The 17,999-nt window shown below is 43.0% G+C and overlaps 1 protein-coding gene across 1 annotated transcript; it reads left to right on the top strand.

Annotated features, from left to right (window-relative positions):
• Window positions 1–5,557: 5,557 nt before the first annotated feature.
• Window positions 5,558–17,426, top strand: RPL36 (ribosomal protein L36). Its single transcript, XM_086947255.1, has 4 exons — window positions 5,558–5,692; window positions 10,336–10,430; window positions 11,103–11,237; window positions 17,294–17,426. The coding sequence occupies exons 2-4, from the start codon at window positions 10,338–10,340 to the stop codon at window positions 17,381–17,383; spliced, it is 318 nt and encodes a 105-aa protein (XP_086803381.1). The 5' UTR covers window positions 5,558–5,692; window positions 10,336–10,337; the 3' UTR covers window positions 17,384–17,426.
• Window positions 17,427–17,999: the final 573 nt, after the last annotated feature.

Below are 17,999 nucleotides of genomic sequence, written 5' to 3'. Positions count from 1 at the left end.
CTATTGATCCTGTCTAAGGTTCTTACATTTGTCCCGACAAGACTTCAGAACTCGATAGACACCAAAATAGAGGTTCCAGGTTTTTTGAGGAAAGTCAGATTAAAAGCGTACTTTCTAGAGCGAGAAAGAACTTCACAAACTAATGTAAGTGGATTGAAGAAAAAATCTAAGTTCTTACCCGAAAGCATTTTTTTACCTCCTGAAATCTTAATTTTTGAAAATCATGTTTTACGTGATTTGGACAATCTCCAAAGTAAGAAATGTTACTACAATTCCAACTGTAGCAAAACTGAGATGCTAGCATTGAAAAATCTATCAAAAAATCTGGCTATAACTGTGAAGCCAGCTGATAAAGGTGGGAGAATAGTTTTGTGGGACACGGTTAAATACGAGGAAGAAAAAACTAATCAATTGTCCAACCAACAATTTTATAGACCACTTGACACCAACCCTACGCCATGACTGAAAGAACAGATTAGAACCATCACTCAGGAAGGTCTGGATTCGGGCTGGTTGTGTAAAAATGAGTTTGACTTTCTTAATAGTGACCAAAGAAAAATGTCTAACATATATGTGCTTCCTAAGGTACATAAGTCACTTATTAATCCACCAGGGAGACCCATTGTCGCAGCGTGTGGGTCTATGGTAGAACCACTGGCACAATATGTGGATGTATTTTTACTCCCTTTGGTTAGAGAAATACCCGCATATATTCGTGACGCCATGGATTTGATATCGAAGGTAGAGGGGTTAAATTGTGACCCGTGTGAACAACTTCTCTCTACCTTCGATATCGAATCACTTTACACCAACATACCTCAAGACGACGGATTGAGTGTATTTGAATTTGTCCTTGAATTGAGAGACCGTCCCCATCAAGTACCCACTAAATATATTGTTAATTTAGCCCAATTGTGCTTGAAAAACAATTTCTTCAATTTTAAAGACAATTTGTTCCTCCAAATATCGGGGGTAGCCATGGGGTGCAGTTTTTCACCAGAAATTGCTAATCTTGTGATGGCCCAATTTGAACAAAAGTGAATATATAGCGACACCAATCCATATAAACATCAAGTGGAATTTTGGTGTTGCTATAGTGATGACATTTTTATGATCTGGAATGGTGATGTGACACAACTTACAGAATTCCACAATTAGTTGAATTGTAGAATGTGTGAAGTCAATTTTACGGTGTCAAGCGATCCCAATAAAATTAATTTTTGGGATGTATACATTGAGCATGAAGAAGGTAAATTGTGGGTAAGTCTGTATACAAAACCTACAGACCGTAATACCTTATTACACTTCACCAGTAACCACCCACGGACCTTAAAAGAAAATTTACTGTACGGTCAATTCCTCGGAATTAGGAGGAATTGTAGTAATAAAGATCAGTACTTTTTCCATGCCAATAAATTGAAAGAAAAACTTGAGAAACGAGGTTATCCTAAAAGATTGATTAAAGTAGCTCTTAAAAGAGCTTGGTACACGCCTAGAGAAACATTGCTGATACCAAAAGATAAGGATAGTGCTAACACCCCTCTCACTTGTGTATTAACCTTCGACCCTCGAGCTAATAAGGTCAAAAAAATAATTCAAAAAAATTGGAAAGTGTTGGATGAGCTTGAAATACCTAAACCATTGTTTGCATTTAAGAAAGGTCAGAATATCCGGTCAGTTGGTAAGATCTTCAATCACCACAGATATGGTTGTGTCCAGAGACACAAGAGATCTGCTTGGCTTACCTCCGGCAGTAGGTCATTTTAAATGCCATAATTGTATGGCATGTGATCTTACAAAAGACTCAAAGGAGATTAATATCAATGGCACAAACCATATACAGAGATCATTTTCTAATTGTAATTTAAGAAATCTCATTTACTGTATAAACTGTCCGTGTGAGAAGTGTCATATTGGGCAAACCACTCAGGCAGTTAAAACCCGTGTTTTGCAACATAAATCAAGAATAAAATACTAAATCACAGGAGCACCTTTGGTAAGCCATTTTCTGGCTCATAATCATTCTGTAAAAGATATTCATTGGTCATTTTTGTGTGTTGTCACAAACAAGAATAAAAGAGAGACAGAAATTAAACTCAGCCACCTTGAAGCTAGACTGATTGAGAAATACCAAACATCCAGATCAGGTTTAAATGATAGAGAGGAGATTTGGTCGCTGCTCAGTTAAATATGATGAATGTTGTACCTGTATATAGTGAGACTGTATACAACTGTGATTTCTATATGTATTGTTTTTACAAACGGTAGAATAACTGCTTTAGAATGTACGAGGTGGAGGCAATCTCACTGGGATATAAGGTGTTATCTTTTCTTAGTTTTTATGGTATTTTAGAAACGAGTGAATATGACACCCTGTCTAATGGACAGATTTAGGATTATTATTTTTTAAATCCTTTTGTTAATTATTGTTTCACGTTTTATTTTGAAAAAAGAAGGAGGTAGGATTCGATCCTTGTTGCATGGGTAGTTTCGCACTGCCATATAATATGCTGCCATGATGCTGGGTTAATTCTCTTAACTATATCACTAGTCCTTTTTTAGTGTTTGTCCTCGTCTTCCTAATGTAGTCCTCTTTCAATGTTTACGCCTTAGTATGGCGCGCAAGACAAACACGGAGACGTGAGCCATTTAGAGATTGCCGAGGGAGAAAGAACATCTTTTGTTCGTGTTCGTGTACCTCCTAGTCTGTGTTGAAATCCATACAACACTACCCCGGGTTACTTGAGATTTATCGTGATCGGGATGATTCTGAGTTACACGCTATAACGGCAAGGTAAGGGCTGTACACGGTTCGTGTCAGTGACACGCTTTGTTTATACATATGATAGAGTGTAATGCCCACGTTCAATTCTCTCTTTTTTTAGAAATATCAAGTTTGGGCCGCCGTCCCTGCATTGAAAGCGCCCATTTTTAGGGCAGGGAAAGCATCATTTGGTTTCAAGTACGCAACGAATTTTGACTGCAAATTTATGCAGGTAGCCATGTTTTCGAGATGGTCTTTTTTAGTTCTTGCATGATAGATCACCTAATATCCCCCCTGGGCATGTTGGGCCTTTATTTCTGAGATATGGATTTGATCACCTTCATTAGGTTGATATTTCCTTTGCGTTTTACCTTTACTTTTTTGGTTTCTAGAGATCTATGGCTCTTGCACTTAAAGTGGTGTTTTTTATTTATGTATGGTTGCCAATATACCTTGAGGTACCTGTCACCTCTATAAGTAGGTTGATCACTCTTGACTGGGTGTGTTGTAATTCGTGACCGTATTAGTCGCAAGTTTGTATATATGTAAATATCCCTTCTGTTTTTTGTAGGTAATATGTGTATTTTTTTGCCCAAAAGTCCTGAGGAGGCCTTAATAATTTAGAGGCTGAAAGACGTCAACTGTTTGTATAATCTGACACCAAAAACATTCAAAATTGACTTTGAAACATTGGATGAGAGCCTTGAAGAAAAGAAGCACAAAGTGATTTTCAGCTTTGTGGCTCCATTACTGAATGTGATGATCTAGAAGAAGGAATTAAGGTCAAATAATAAAAAACCATACATTTCCTTTTTGAAATTGCTGGGCATTTGAACCTTAAAAAGGGTTCAAGAAAAAGTATTGTTGCTTTGTTGCATTTATGTTGTTTCTGGCACATTGTAAATATATGCATGGTAAATAAATATGTATATATACATGTATAAAATGTAAAAAGGTAAATATCCCTATAGAGATTTGGTTTACTCCTAAAAAAAAATTGGGGAAACCAGTTCTGTGTTTATGTTGATTTATTTAAAAGTCTGGATTGCTATTAGATGAATAAAAAGGAAGTTAAATAGAGATTCAGTTAGGTAGTAATGTTTTGGAAAAACATAGGACAGATAATTGTTGGTATCGGTCTTTAGATTAGTTTGGATAAATAATACCGTAGGCATCACTATATTTTAGCTTAACAGACTCAATTCAGGCAGCAGACTCCAGATTCTTAAGGCCAGAAATTGCTTTATTTGAGCTGTCTCTAGCCTAAAAGGTCACTGATAGCCAATGGTGAAAAAAAATTCTCCAATTTCTTTTTCACTCATACCATCTGCAATTTTGAATTGTTGGTATGTATGTCACCCCCACCACAAAGAGCGAAAAATGAGTCCACCATTAAAGTAGCAGATTGAGAAAATACCCCTTAGAACTTGATATACCCTACTCCCACATTCTATGCCAATTCAGAGACTTAATTATGTATAGTGTTTAAAGGGATATTCAGAGCCAAACAGTTGACTCTACTGGGTTCAGCTTTAATCAAAGTTGGGGAGGTCTGTGGTCTGCCATACGGCAGCGCGACTGAAGGTTTAAATAAACAGGCACTGATCGCTTGTGACTGGTCTGGAGACCAAAATCTAAGAGTCTTTGTTGGCGTCCCGTGTGCTCTCAATCAGCCCAGCTGTCCCATGAGGACTTGGCTTGTGATAAGGATAGTACTGCCTCTTATTTTTCTACCAGCACCACTGGTATTTTGATGTCCCAGGGGTTACGAAAAAAGCAAAATCACCTAAAGACAGTATTTTTAAGTTTTTATCCGTCCATATTTTAGAGCTGTGTTAATGTTCCATGACTAATAATTCATGTAAAGAAAGACATAACAGTCATGTTACAAATTAATGCATAAGCTTTAGTTTACAGTCCTAGTTAGTATCATGGCCAGGCCTTTGCAGATTCTTAAAACAAGTCATGGTCGGTATTTTGCTTTTGGGAAGGTGGCAACCCTGAATGAGGAGGTACTCTAAAACTTTCTCCATATCATTCTAGTACTGGAGTTAGAGTAGTACATGAGCAATTCCAGTTTTAATACACCGTCTAGTGCTTAATTTGTAAAATAATAAATGCCAGGACCCAAACTGTTGCTCAGAAATCCACTGTCGCTGTCGAATAACAAGGCTGCGTACCTTGATTCCACCTAATGCATCTTTAATCCATCACCAGCCCCTCTGTCTCACTAATGCACACCATGTTTCGACCCAACTTTCCCTCATGGTCACGGTTTTTTCCGTATTCCTTCCTCCGCCTTTCTCCCTTTTATGTTTTTCTCAGCTTTGCTCTTGGTCGAAATCTGCTGAGGAAAAGTAAGGGGCGGTTCTCAAAAATGAGTTCCGGTGGGCACCACCCGCTCAAATTAAGCACTGCCATCTGCCACTTAAAACAACTTTGTTAACTATGTTTTCTAAACCATTCGAAAAATGTCGTGCAGTCTGTCGAAGAGACTGCGAAAAAGCATGTACAAAATACTTATCTTAGAACGGAAAGAGGATTCATTTTGCCTAAACTGGTAAAGCCTTTGAACATTTACTACACCTATATTAAAAGCTGAAACTGGAGAGAGTCGAAGAAAACGCAGTAAAGAAAGATTTGGCCTTAAATCCTGTAGTACCATACAGAATCGGCATTGCATTGACCGTTTTTAAAGAAACATTAACAGTTTTAAACGGCGGCATTGGGAGACTCCGCCGCCACGAATTTTTCTTCAGAAATGCGGTATGCGACTGGATCTGTCAGAGATACCAACATTGCAACAAGATGGCCGCCGCGATATTTATGGCTGAAGTCCTTTCTTTGTTTCCAAGTCCTAGAGGTTTGATAACCTACACTTCCGGTTCGACTCTTTCCTTCCGGTGTGTCCGCCATAACGGAGTGCAGGTAAGGAACCGATGGTGTCTGTAAATCCTCAAATACAATCCAATGTCATCTTCCCCTGGCCCTGCGATCTGAAGCGACAGGGGCGGCGGGAGGAAATCAATGCCCGTCGAGGCAGCCGAAGGTGGGCAGGGGGAGGCTCTGAGCCGGACACCAGGCTTTAGAAAAGGCAGGGCTCCTTGCGGAACTTTTCGGTTCCCAACGAGGCTATAACTAGGCGGTCGTGAACGATATTTATTTGTTAAAGCCTGCGGTAGCAGCAGGATTTGGGCCATTGACTCTGAAACTGGCTTTCGATTTGAATGGATAATCGGCTATTTAGGGCACAGGGAAGGGCTACGCTGTCGCTCTTAAGCAATCGGTGGTCGCCGTACTGGACCGATTGAGACCTGTAACACTGTGTGAACCTAAACCTTGATTATTGTTTTTAGTGCGAAAATAATTTCCGATGTGAGCCTCTTCATTGAGTCACTTTGTGCTTTCAAACGGTGTAGTGTGCGCACACAGCTGATAAATGTGGCTGGTAACGAGGAGGCCAGTCCAGAGATAGCTGGATCTCCAGCTAATGGGGCCCCCTTACTTTTGTAGGTTGTCACAAAACAGTGTACATATAGCCGCGTTTCAAGTGGAGCTGGCAGTACAGTGCAAGAAATGCAAACAATTAAAGTGTACAATAAACGTTTTTAGTGTAGTGTTGAAAACCCTGGGTTTTGATACATCAACCGGGTTACTAGTTGACTGATATTTGAGTACCTCTTCAATAATGCATGAGTATCCCATTTTCCTAATTCGAGGGGGGCTGTCCTTCTCCGGCTGCATTACTACAAACGCATCTTTTCCAGATCGTGCTTAGATCTGCCTGGTGAATGTTGGAAGAAATAAATTACGACCCCACATTAACGTGTCTTAGATTTCGTTTAACATCGTGCCACTACTGACACTTGTTGCTTCGTGCGCTCTCCATACACAAATAGTTTGAGCCATACCTCAATGTATGGAAAAGCAAACCTACCTATGCTGTGACTGTTTGGTCAACGTAGGCTGTGGGACATGTTGGAAGAAACACAGCAGCTTAATAACTTTTCAGTAGTTAAATATGTACGAAGTTCCCGACTATGACTTTGTTAGTTATTCTGTGCTGTGATTGAGTATAGACGTGCAAAAAGGGGTAAATCCCTATTTTCAAATACGTCACAGGACTGGTTGGTAGCTGCCCTGCACATGCCCCCCCCCTGAAGTTTCACCACGTATGATTCTTTAAGGAAGTGATGTGTACATAAAATAACACTTACTATTGTTAGTGACTTTCACGAACCCCTCAATCTGTCATATCCCGTGCACAACAAAGGTATGGACAAACACCAAAATAAAATTCATTTGAGGAAATAGGCCGGGTGGTTTGCATTTCTTTTTTAGTCTGGAGCATGCAACAATTTTCTCTGCTACTGTAAAGTGTCAGTGATCAATGCACTGTTGATCAGCAAGCCTAAAGTACTACAACAGCCTATTCTGCACCTTGCCTGCCTTTTTGAACATCCATACTATATACTGTTTTCAGACTACTTGCCACTGAAGGGCATCCAGAAGATTGCTATACGCCGTATTACATCCCAGCCTGCTGCCCATCATGTTTTAGCCACGTATACTGTTTATTATGTCTTGCATTCCTCTACCTCCATATTTGTGTGCTTCCTGCTCCTGGGGCCTCTTCAGTTGAACAGCTTCTCTTCGGCAGAACAGATGCTACTTAAGTAATCAGTTCAGCAGAAGCTGACCCTATGATAGCTGCCACTTAACACATATCCCCAAATAGATTGCACACTTCGGGCATGCTATTGATTGTAAATTGATACTTGTATAGCGCACTACTCACCCGCAAGGGTCTCAAGACGCTTGTACGAATACCACTGTGGAACCCATCCTGGCTTTCCCTGTGAGGCGTTCATTCCTGGGCACCCCCAAGGTGGAGGCCAGGCATCCTTAGCGTTGTGGGGGCCGTTGTGGAGATAAAGCAAGCTATTGCCCAGATTTGCAGAGTGGGACTCCATGATTAGAGTAGGCACCGAGGAGAGAATTTTCAGGTCCGTGGAATTTTGAGCCCAAGACCCGCCGAGGCGGGGAATTGAACCCTGGTCCCGGGCTAGACCTCTGCATCAGGGTCTGCCGCTCTAACCAATGAGCCACACTTCTCCACATTGGACATTGCGTCACCAAATATTGGCTACACTCTCCGACCCATTGTTATGCACTACTGACATTCGCAATATCTGTAAAGCATTCAGATCAATATAAGAGACTGACTAAATATCCTCCAAGCAGTGCCACTTACAGTTCATGACCCACGTGGTGATAATCTTGAACTGTGAAAAACGGTGGTGCACTACCTTTTAAACATATTACTAATTAAGTTCTTGAATCGTTTTAATGCCCGCAGGCTCGGATTCTTGTCCCCAGAACTCCCTTTACAGCGTCATTAAGATTATACTTGGAGCTCTAAATAAAAAGGTAGAAGCTGCTTCTGTCTGGCTCGAAATCAATTGTACTGCACTTCTTCCTAAGACTCTTGTTTCCCCATATTTATATGAGTTTTATTCTGTTTCACCGATGAACAGAAGTCTAATTGCATTTATTTCAAATTGTGTGCTGGACAATGTTAATTCTATTTTGTGTGGGGCACTGTGATGGGTGGTGTTTGTTCAAAGTAACTTTCCCAACTGGTGCTCGTTCAAATAAGCCCCCCCCCCATCACCTCTTGTTGATTGGATACATTTTCAATGTCCCTGGAATAAATGTCGTTGGAGGAATATATATGAGGTCCCCTGGTGAGACTTTTATAGTAACACTAGCAGCCCGCCCCGGTGTTGCCCGGGGCAGAAGGGGGCTGGGGGCAGCATCGCAGCTGGAGAGGCGCAGCAGAGCGTACTTACAGTGTTGCCTTGCTCCGGTTTTGTTGGTCCTGGCCGCTTGTGCCCACGCTCGTGTCTGCTGTTTCCCCCGACTTTAAGGAAAAGGCTTCCTAGCACTCAAGGCCCCCGCCTGTCCCTCGGGGCGCACCCGCGGCTCTTGTCCGCTGTTTCCCCCAACGTCCCGACTTTGGGTAAAAGGCTTGTGAGCACTCATGGCCTCTGCCCGTCACTCTGTGCGCACCCGCGGCTGCTTCACTTACCTCAGCCGCCGCTCCTCCCTGCACTGCTGAGTTTACCGCTCCGCTTCTCACCGCTTGTCCGCCGCTCGCGGCTCCTCCCCGCCTGTCCACAGCTCCTCCCCGCGCTCATGTCCGCCGCTCTTCCTCTTGCTCCTGAACGCCGCTCCTCCCCGCGCTCCCGATGTCATCACGCACGTCGCGGTCAGCGCTACTTGCAAGGGACTACTTTTTTTTTATTCCTAAATTTTTTAAAGGACGTATACTTTTTATTTTTATATCGCCTATGTCCTTCTGCTTGCCCTGAGGTTTTCAAAGATGTCTTGGGTGTTTGGATTGGTGGTGTACTTTTCGAGTTTACCTGGCTCAAAGGACACAGCTCTCTTTATTATAGTAGTATAGATTTAGGCATAACAATTTCTTTTGGTTAGCTGCAGTGTATCATGGGAGATATATATATATATATATAGATATATATTACACAGTGTCGCACTCCTTACATCCAAAGCGAGTCAAAACAATGGAGCCACTGCCACTTGTATTTAGTGCAAATTTTATTTAGACACGATGTCCTACGTGTTTCGGAGTTGCAGTCACTTCTTCACTGGCAAAAGACTGTTGGAATACCAACTATTAAAGTGTATAGTCACATGCTCAACAACATACTTCCTCACAGGGTGTTGTCTGGTGTTCCGTCTCAAAGTTCTATAAAAACAAAACATAGACATCAAATTAATGGCATTTTGTAACAAGAAAAATGCTTACAGAGTGTAATAAGCGTTATATGGTATAAACTAGTTGAAGAATACACGTTTTGCTATATTAAATTATCGGGCGTGAGAAACATTATAAAGTCACTCAAATAAATGCAAGCACAATTGAAGTTCTTTGCAAATAAGTTGCAAGACAAAAAACTGGAAATTAAGGTTGCAATTACATTTGTTTGCATTTCATGTTATAATGGGGGCGCGAACCGTCACGTTTGGCAAAAAATAATGCGCATGTGTGCTCATAAGCCTCTAGAGCCACCAGCTCTAGTACACATAATTGGTTACTAACCATAATCAAATGCTGTGCTTGAACATTGATTGTAAATATATACAGTGTTTTTTACATCCGCGCGATAACTTCGAAAAATTATGAAGCCCCAGTGGGCTTAAACCCATGCAGCCCTAGTGGGCATATGAATAAACATCTTAGTTATGTGAGCCAAAAACGCTTGAAAGTCCATAGTAAGCATAGAGCCCAAGTGGGCAACCTTGTCTATATGTTCTGTAAGTATGGAGTTGTCCACTAATCACAAAGGTTTCTAGGGACTTGTGCAAGATCAGAGACTAAACAAGTGAGTGTCTATCTTAGTGAAGAGCTAGTTGTAGGAAATTGTAGCTGACAATATAGTTTCTAGCTTCTTGAATGTTTCAACATGGCATTACAAAATAAAAGCAATGGACACTTTCACTGTATTAACTTTAAATGTTAATGTAGTTTATTTGTTTTGTTGTAGCTATGGCGATCCGCTATCCTATGGCCGTTGGCCTCAACAAAGGCCACAAAGTTACCAAGAATGTGTCCAAGCCCAGACAGTGCCGCAGGAGAGGGGTGAGTACGACTTTTAGTACTGGCACTTATAAAATTGTAATTAAAACTGCCTAGTGTCTAGTTTTGAGGATTTAAATTTAGCAAGTTCTCCTAATGCTCCAATGTGGTAAGTCTTCCACCTTCTCTCACACATTTCTGAATCTGTTTCTTCGGTGATGCTTTGTCTGCTAGGTAAATATACAGTTTCCTTGCATTTCAAAACTTTGTTGTGTGGCAGTGCATAAGAACGTGTAACATATTAAGGGACCCTTTATAATGGAATATTCTGCTAGTAAAGAGGCTCCGTAGATTAGTATTTAGGACTGTACGTGTGTAACTTCAAGAAAGAGGAGGAGGTGTTTTTAGGTCCAACTATTTATCTCAGACTGAAGGCAGATACAAATTTGACTCCAAACGTATTTGAAAATTTGTGTCTTGCTATTTAGTCCGATTTCTTGGAAAAGGATTCTAGAATTGACTTGACAGTTTAACATTAAGAGTTGGCCTTTCACAGAGGGGACGCTTTGAATATACCATTTACTTTCAATGTGACTTTTTGCTTGTATTGTTGAAACATCTTATTGCCTAATTTCACATTGGTTATGTAGCTTCGGGTCAAAATAATGCTCCAGGTGTTTTGTGCACTGTATACAAGCTGATTTAAACTGTTTAAATTTTTTTCCTCTCAACTAGCGTTTGACCAAACACACCAAATTTGTTAGAGACATGATTCGTGAAGTGTGCGGCTTCGCTCCCTATGAGAGGCGTGCCATGGAGTTGCTCAAAGTGTCCAAGGACAAGCGTGCTCTTAAATTTATCAAGAAAAGGGTAGGTGTTTTTCTGTGTAGTTTGTATCGCTTATTTCAAATGATAACTCTTATCTTTGCACTAAAGACCTGTTTCTTGTTTGGGATAGTGAGTCACAGTATTTGCAGTTTCAGACCTCGGGTGGAATAAATTGCCATCTGCTTAAATCAAGTGTTTAAAAAAAACCCACCATTCTGATGTATAGGTATGCTTCTTTGTAAGAAACCTATGTAGATAACTATGTTGGCTATTTAAGCTACGTGAAAAGTGTGAACATGTGTATTTTATTCTGGTGATAGGATATCTGTTATAGTGAAGGCTGAAATGTATTTCTGATTTCTTTAAAATACATTTTCTTAGACCGTTGCTAAAAGTAGTTTATACACCATCCGTTGCTAAAAGTAGTTTATACACCATAGACAAAAGTAAGCTACCGTTTTGCTTGGTAAACAGTTGACCTGTTTTACCTCTTGAGGATTACAAATGTCCCATTTGCCAAGTTTATTAACCATTTGGATGGGAAAAAAGCATATCTCTCCGGAATCTATCATTGTGGTAATTCCACACCGTTTTATCTCAACCAGGACATTCTGAGGATACATTGTAACCATGCACAACCTGGTGAAAATAGAGCCTATAGAATAACCTGGTGATTATAAAACTCACTGCTGTAATCAGCAGTGAAGCAGATTTGCCTGGTAATATCCCAAAGAACAACATTTAGAATTAACGATCCACATAGCAGTATTTGCTTAGGAAGTTACACATATATTGCACCTGGTGCTGCATGAGATACAGATACTGGTATGGTTGAGTTGAAGGTAGCAGAAAATAGTTAAGGCTTGGGTTTGGTGCTTATCCATCTTTGTTAGGTGCTGTGTTTCTAAAACTTATTTGAAAAGAAGGATTTGAAAAGTACCGATTCAGTTAAGTTCCACTGTGAGCTCACCAAATAGAGAATGCAGTAATGTGGTTCCTACTTAGAGGTCTTAAATTCGTAGAAAGCACTGAGGTTAAATAATGTAGCATGCCTCTTAAAACATGGAGACAATTGATAGTGCTTAGTATACAAATAAGCAACAACCTGCATGCTCTTCAAATGGCAATTACTTAAAATACACCTGGTAAATGGAGCCGTAGATGCTTCTAGGTCAACAAAGATTGTTTGGAAGTGTGGACCTGCCTTCATCGGATGAACTCTAGTCTTGCATTTCATTCTTGCTAAAGGAGAGAAATCTGCCCTTCCTAAGTTTTTAGGTTTCGCCTGCGTTCACTGCGCAAGCAGGGTCGCGCAGGCGAAATTTTATGTTTTTCAGTAAGGGCCTTTCACCCGCCTCTTTTCCATTGGCTAGCTCCATAAATGGAGGCTAGCCATTGGAAGAGATCTGTCAGTAATTCTCGGAGCAGATTTGTGGGCGTTCCGGTGATTTTTTTTCTCGCTCCGCCCCATTGCGAACGTCATGTGGCGGTGGACGGGTTTTTTTTTTTTTTTTTTGAGGATGGCATGTTTTGATCATTTGTTCGTGGCTTTTGCAGGAGTGGGCGGCGCACTGAGGCCGCTGGCCGATGTCGGAGGAGCTGTACACGGATAGGCAGCTCCAGTAGCCGCTCCGCTCGGTCCCAGGATGTGCAGGCAGGAGCCGGGCCTCTGCCTCTGGGGTTGGTCTGGAGCAGAGCCTTGGAGAGCCCGCAGGGGACTCCGAGCCAGCTCCTTTCATCCTTCCCACACCCCGGTGTCCTTGCCCCGCTCCTCCCCCCTGACTCCCGGCTCCTCCTTCCCTGTCTTCGCCGCTGGGGTAGGTCTGGAGCAGAGCCTCGGAGCCCGCAGGAGACTCCGAGCCAGCATCTTTCATCCTTCCCGCACCCCGGCGTCCTCACCCCACTCCTCCGGCACCATGCTGAAGGTCATCGTGGAAAGTGCCAGCACCATCCCCAAGACCAAACTGGGGAAGCCGGACCCGGTCACCAGCATAGTCTTCAAAGGTAAGGGGGTTCCGGAGGGCTTCCCCTCCCTCCCGCATCCGGTTATCTCTATCACCGGGGCTGACTTATCCTGCGGTATACAGGTGAGGGAAAATACCCCACGCGGGCCACTGTGTCCCCCCATCTTGGGAAGGGCACTGATGCGGGGGCCCTGGCGCTCCGTGCTGAGAACGACCCAAGAAGGCCTAATGGCTCCCCCAGATGACACATGATCCGCCGGGGTCGATTGCCTCTAAAGATAGGCATTTATGGTATTTACTAACAATAAAGGCCCGGGCTATAGGGGAGTCATTCTCTCTAAGGCTTCAGGGGTCCCGTTGCCTCTGCGAGCCCCCGCCCGTCACAGAGGGTAATTGCTCGGATTTTGTGGGAGTGCTGTGAACACAAGGCCTCGATGGATGAGCTGGAAATGTCCATTATGTCTGGGAAACGTTATGTTTGGCGTTGGTGCTCGACTCTGGGGGTGGTGGCAGACAGGCCCCGGCTGTGGTGGCACCAGGCAGCTTTTCTTTGAAATTAGGGGACAGGACGCAGCATGGCGGCGCTGGGCACTGGTCATACGCCCTTCCATCTCAGTAGGTAGAGCTCATAGAAACACGCAATGTAGCTGCTTTTTTTTATTTTAAAACAAAATTCAACGCTTCGTGAATAACTACAAGTAAAGAACGTTTCAGCCTCCCTATGGTTCAAGTTGCACATAATGATATAGTGGCCGGATGGCTCACTACAGTTGTGGCCAGATTAATCGATTGTAGTTCTATTTGTTTTTGCGCCCGCTCTTATGCGGGGCGTTTTGCAAAGCTAACGAACAGCACAGCAGCAGGCTGCAGCGCGGCACAGTAGGCATGCTGCAGTAGTATGCATGTCTCTGAGCTGGCCTGGGTACACGGTAGAGTGCCCAACAGCACAGCTGCGGTAGGCATCGCAATGGACCGTAAACAGCACAGCAGAGAGTGTTGTATCACCGACGGCACCGCAGGGATGTAGCGGGTGATCAACTTTACTACAGCGAGCAGGACGAACGGCACAGCTGCAGGTTCTAGCCCCGTTTCTCTCATTGCGGTGCCCCAGCGGTAACCTTGCAGCTCAGCCAGCAGAGCAGTGCGCGAACCCTGCCCACGGAGGAAGTGCCGAGCAAATATTTGTGCCTGGCCGGCTCACCTTGTGCCGTTAATCATTTAACATGTGCATAGGTCTGGGCGCTCTCTGGGGAGGCCTGTGCTCTCTGTACCCCGTGCTGTGCAGGGCATTGGTGTGAAGGTCTGGTCAACGCAGCCTCACTGAAGCCAAGTGCAGCGCCCTGGCTATTCAGGGTCCGCCAGAAGTGGGTCCTGGCGTGTACGGCTCCTGTGGACGTCACGTAGAGTTTGTTTCTTAGTCACGCATGTTTGGGATCAGATTACTAGCCGGCTGGCCACCATATAGGAGGCTTCAGAACTTAAAATAGCCCCTAATCTAAAGAGAATCCAAATTATTTATAAAACTACTGTGACTCCCAAATACAGAGCAAAAGCAGAAGTGATCCCCCAAAGACAAACAACATGCCAAAAGCAGTACAAACCCTCATACACTCAATCAAGCAACACTGAGCAAACACCAATCATTGTAGAAATGACCCTCGGACACACTAAGCCAACTAAAGCCGCATGGACTCCAAAACAGTGCATAAAGCAACACTTGGCACCATTCACTGTGCACAGCAGAAGTCACCCTCAAAGAGACAAAACCTGTCTGTTGAGGCAATACTCAGCCACTTAACACTGACTGACGCCGCAATGTCTCCTCAACTAAACGTGATCAAAGTGTAACATCATTTCACTGGGGATTCTGGACAAAGCACTACAGACTCCCAACACTTAGCCCCAAACCTTGCCTAATGCTGTTGTGCCCGAAACAGTGGCGATAATCTAAACTCACTGAAAGCAGACCTGTACCAAAATCCAAATGTGATCAAAGAATAACACACCTTCCCCAAACATTACTTCTGATTATTCGAGTACCTAACATGACTAAAGCACCGTCGATCACTGAAACACTTCTTAAAACAAAATTACTCCTTTCCACAGGTGATGGACTGACCGTCAAACTTACGCTGCAAGCACCTCAACCCTTAACCACACTCAAACCAGTAAGGCAACCCTAGGCCACCAGAACAATCATTCAAAGCAGTACCACCCCAAACCCAGCTACGGGGTGGACATATTCACAGCTACCAAGTGACCTCGTTGGGATATTACTTTTTGTCATTTTTATTAACCCATAGCACTTGGCGTTATGAAGCATATGTTTCCACGTTTTCTTTTTTTATTTAAGCAGTATTGGCGATAGATCCCAGCTCACTAAGTGCTGTTTTGGTTAAAAAACAAACACAGGAATTGCTGAATGTTCCACCATTAACATGGGAACACTGGTTATCTCGGACTACCCACCCCTCCTTGAAGCATTCCCCCCCCCCTTTCTGAACACCGCTGTGGCTGGAAACCCTGCAGCCCCCGATCACCCACCCCAAAAGGTGCTGACTGTGCCTTTTCGGCCAGCCGTCCACTTTTTAATTAGATTCCTGGCGACGGTGGGAGGAGTGGGCGAGCCGTTTGATCTGAGGGCGCTTAATGAACTTTACTTTTTAGGTCGAAGCCTGGCGTTCACTGCGCAAGCAGTGTCGCGCAGGCTGTCATGTACTTGCACCAGTTCGTTTTATGTATTGTTTTGTAACTGTATATAGTGCTTACTACCCCTGACAAGGTGTGGTTGGGTGGATGGAGTCAGTGGATGAATGGAGTTGAGTGGTGGCTAGGTGGATGGACTTAGTGGGTGGATGAAGTGTGTGTGTGTGTGTGTGTGTGTGTGTGTGTAGCTGTGTGTGTGTCTGTGGCTCTGTGTATGTGTGGCTCTGTAGGTATGTATGTGTGGGACTCTGTGGGTCTGTTTGTGTGTGGCATTTCCGAGAAATTAAGCTATTGGCATTGTAAATGACAGTGCCATTTATTATCTGTTTTCAAAACCAACACATAAATAAAAATGTGTCATTTACAATGCCAATAGCTCTAACTTTTTCAAAGGCGAGACCGTTGCATTGTAAATGCTTGTTATTGTTGCCGACCACTGTTATAAACAGGGCCGGCCTTAGCACTGGTGGCTCCCGGTGCGTCAATTGGTTTTAGTGCCCCCAGACCCCATGACTGCCTCCTTGGATTCTCTCACTACCACCGGCATAAGTGCCCCTCATCTCTTCAATCATAAGTTATTGCTAAACACAGCACACCCCCTGAGGTCTGCGCCCCTCCACAGGTCCGCGCCTAGTGCGTCCGCACCAGCCGCACTGCCTTAAAGCCGGCCCTGGTTATAAAAATCTAGTGACCCATTGTTGAATTCAAGAAGAGTTTAGGTAGGGTTCTAAAGACGTGCATGCCAACGGAAACATAGTACAAACATACCCTGTTATGAAAGGTCCATCAGTGTAGGCGAATGGACTCCATTGGTTTTATGTTTGCATTTTATGTGCTTTAGTGAACTTATTCGACTGTGTTACCATTGACTTGCTATACCAGAGCTTTTCCTAGGTTAAGACATCTTAAAGTTGACCGTAAAAATAATTCCTAACCATAAATGCAATTGAAACATCTGACAAGTTTTTAAAGGCCTGGAAAATTCCCATTATATGGTCAAGATCAGTTTGGTAAAAGTAGTTTTAAAAAAAATATATTTGGCACATTTTGTCCATACTTTCCAATGTCCGATTGATTCCATTCAACATATTAAACCACTACCCAGTAATTGGTCTTCAGCATCATTATGCCATCTCTGGTGCTCAGTTAAGTGCATGAAGGGGATTGTGCCCACACAACTCGTAGATGAGTAATCTGGCAATTCAGCAGGTGCATGTAGACAGGTTATTTCAGAAGTGAGTATTTTTCACAACTGGGTAGGTTTAAAGTGACAGCTCAACCGTTGTTTTTGACTCCTATGTCTGTACCCATTATTACAAAACAAACAGGTTTAGATATTTAACTGTTCAAATGCTTTGTTAGCAATATTTGATTTCTATCTGCTAATAATAGGCAAATAACATGCGTTGACTGCTTGTTTTAATGCAGGTTGGTACTCACATTCGTGCCAAGCGAAAGAGGGAAGAGCTCAGCAACGTCCTGTCTGCAATGAGAAAGGCTGCTGCCAAGAAGGATTAAGCTGTACAACATTCTGAACAATAAAAAGTTAAAAAACAGAAAATGAATTGTCAATGTTGTCTTTCTTTTGTGACAGTGTTGCATGTGATGAGATTGCTGTCTCATTTACTGGACAGCAGGGTGCAAATCTGCCCGTTCTCTGCCCAAGTCCATTTTTATTTTTCCACTATTATTGAATGAGTTCTAATTTGAGGACGGGAAGGTTCAAACACAATTGCTCTTCTGCCATGTGACCTAGTTCACACCAGATTGCCTTGTATTTGAGATTGCATCCCAGCTTGCACAAACCATCAAAAGGACATACAATGGGAAAGTGGTCCGCATAGCTGTGGCTAATTTCACTTTTAGGGTGAAACCCTACTAGTAACAACCCGTTCCTCTTCTGAGCGCTTGATGGTTACATCTAAACCATCCCTAACTCCCCTTCATTCGCAATCTGATTCAAACCTACTTCTAATTGTCCAACTACAACTGAGGTCTGACCATTCAGTAATTTCTGTACTCTGCACCGGTTATCTCGTGCCTTTTAAAGATCCCTCCATACTCTTCAAGAAAAAAATGCAGCGCTTTCAGGAATTTGTCTCCAATCTCTTTCAGCTTCGAGCTGGGACCATGA

This window comes from Lissotriton vulgaris, chromosome 12 (genome assembly GCF_964263255.1).
Source record: "Lissotriton vulgaris chromosome 12, aLisVul1.2, whole genome shotgun sequence".
Classification (NCBI taxonomy): domain Eukaryota; kingdom Metazoa; phylum Chordata; class Amphibia; order Caudata; family Salamandridae; genus Lissotriton; species Lissotriton vulgaris.
This window is presented reverse-complemented; position numbering and strand designations above follow the sequence as displayed.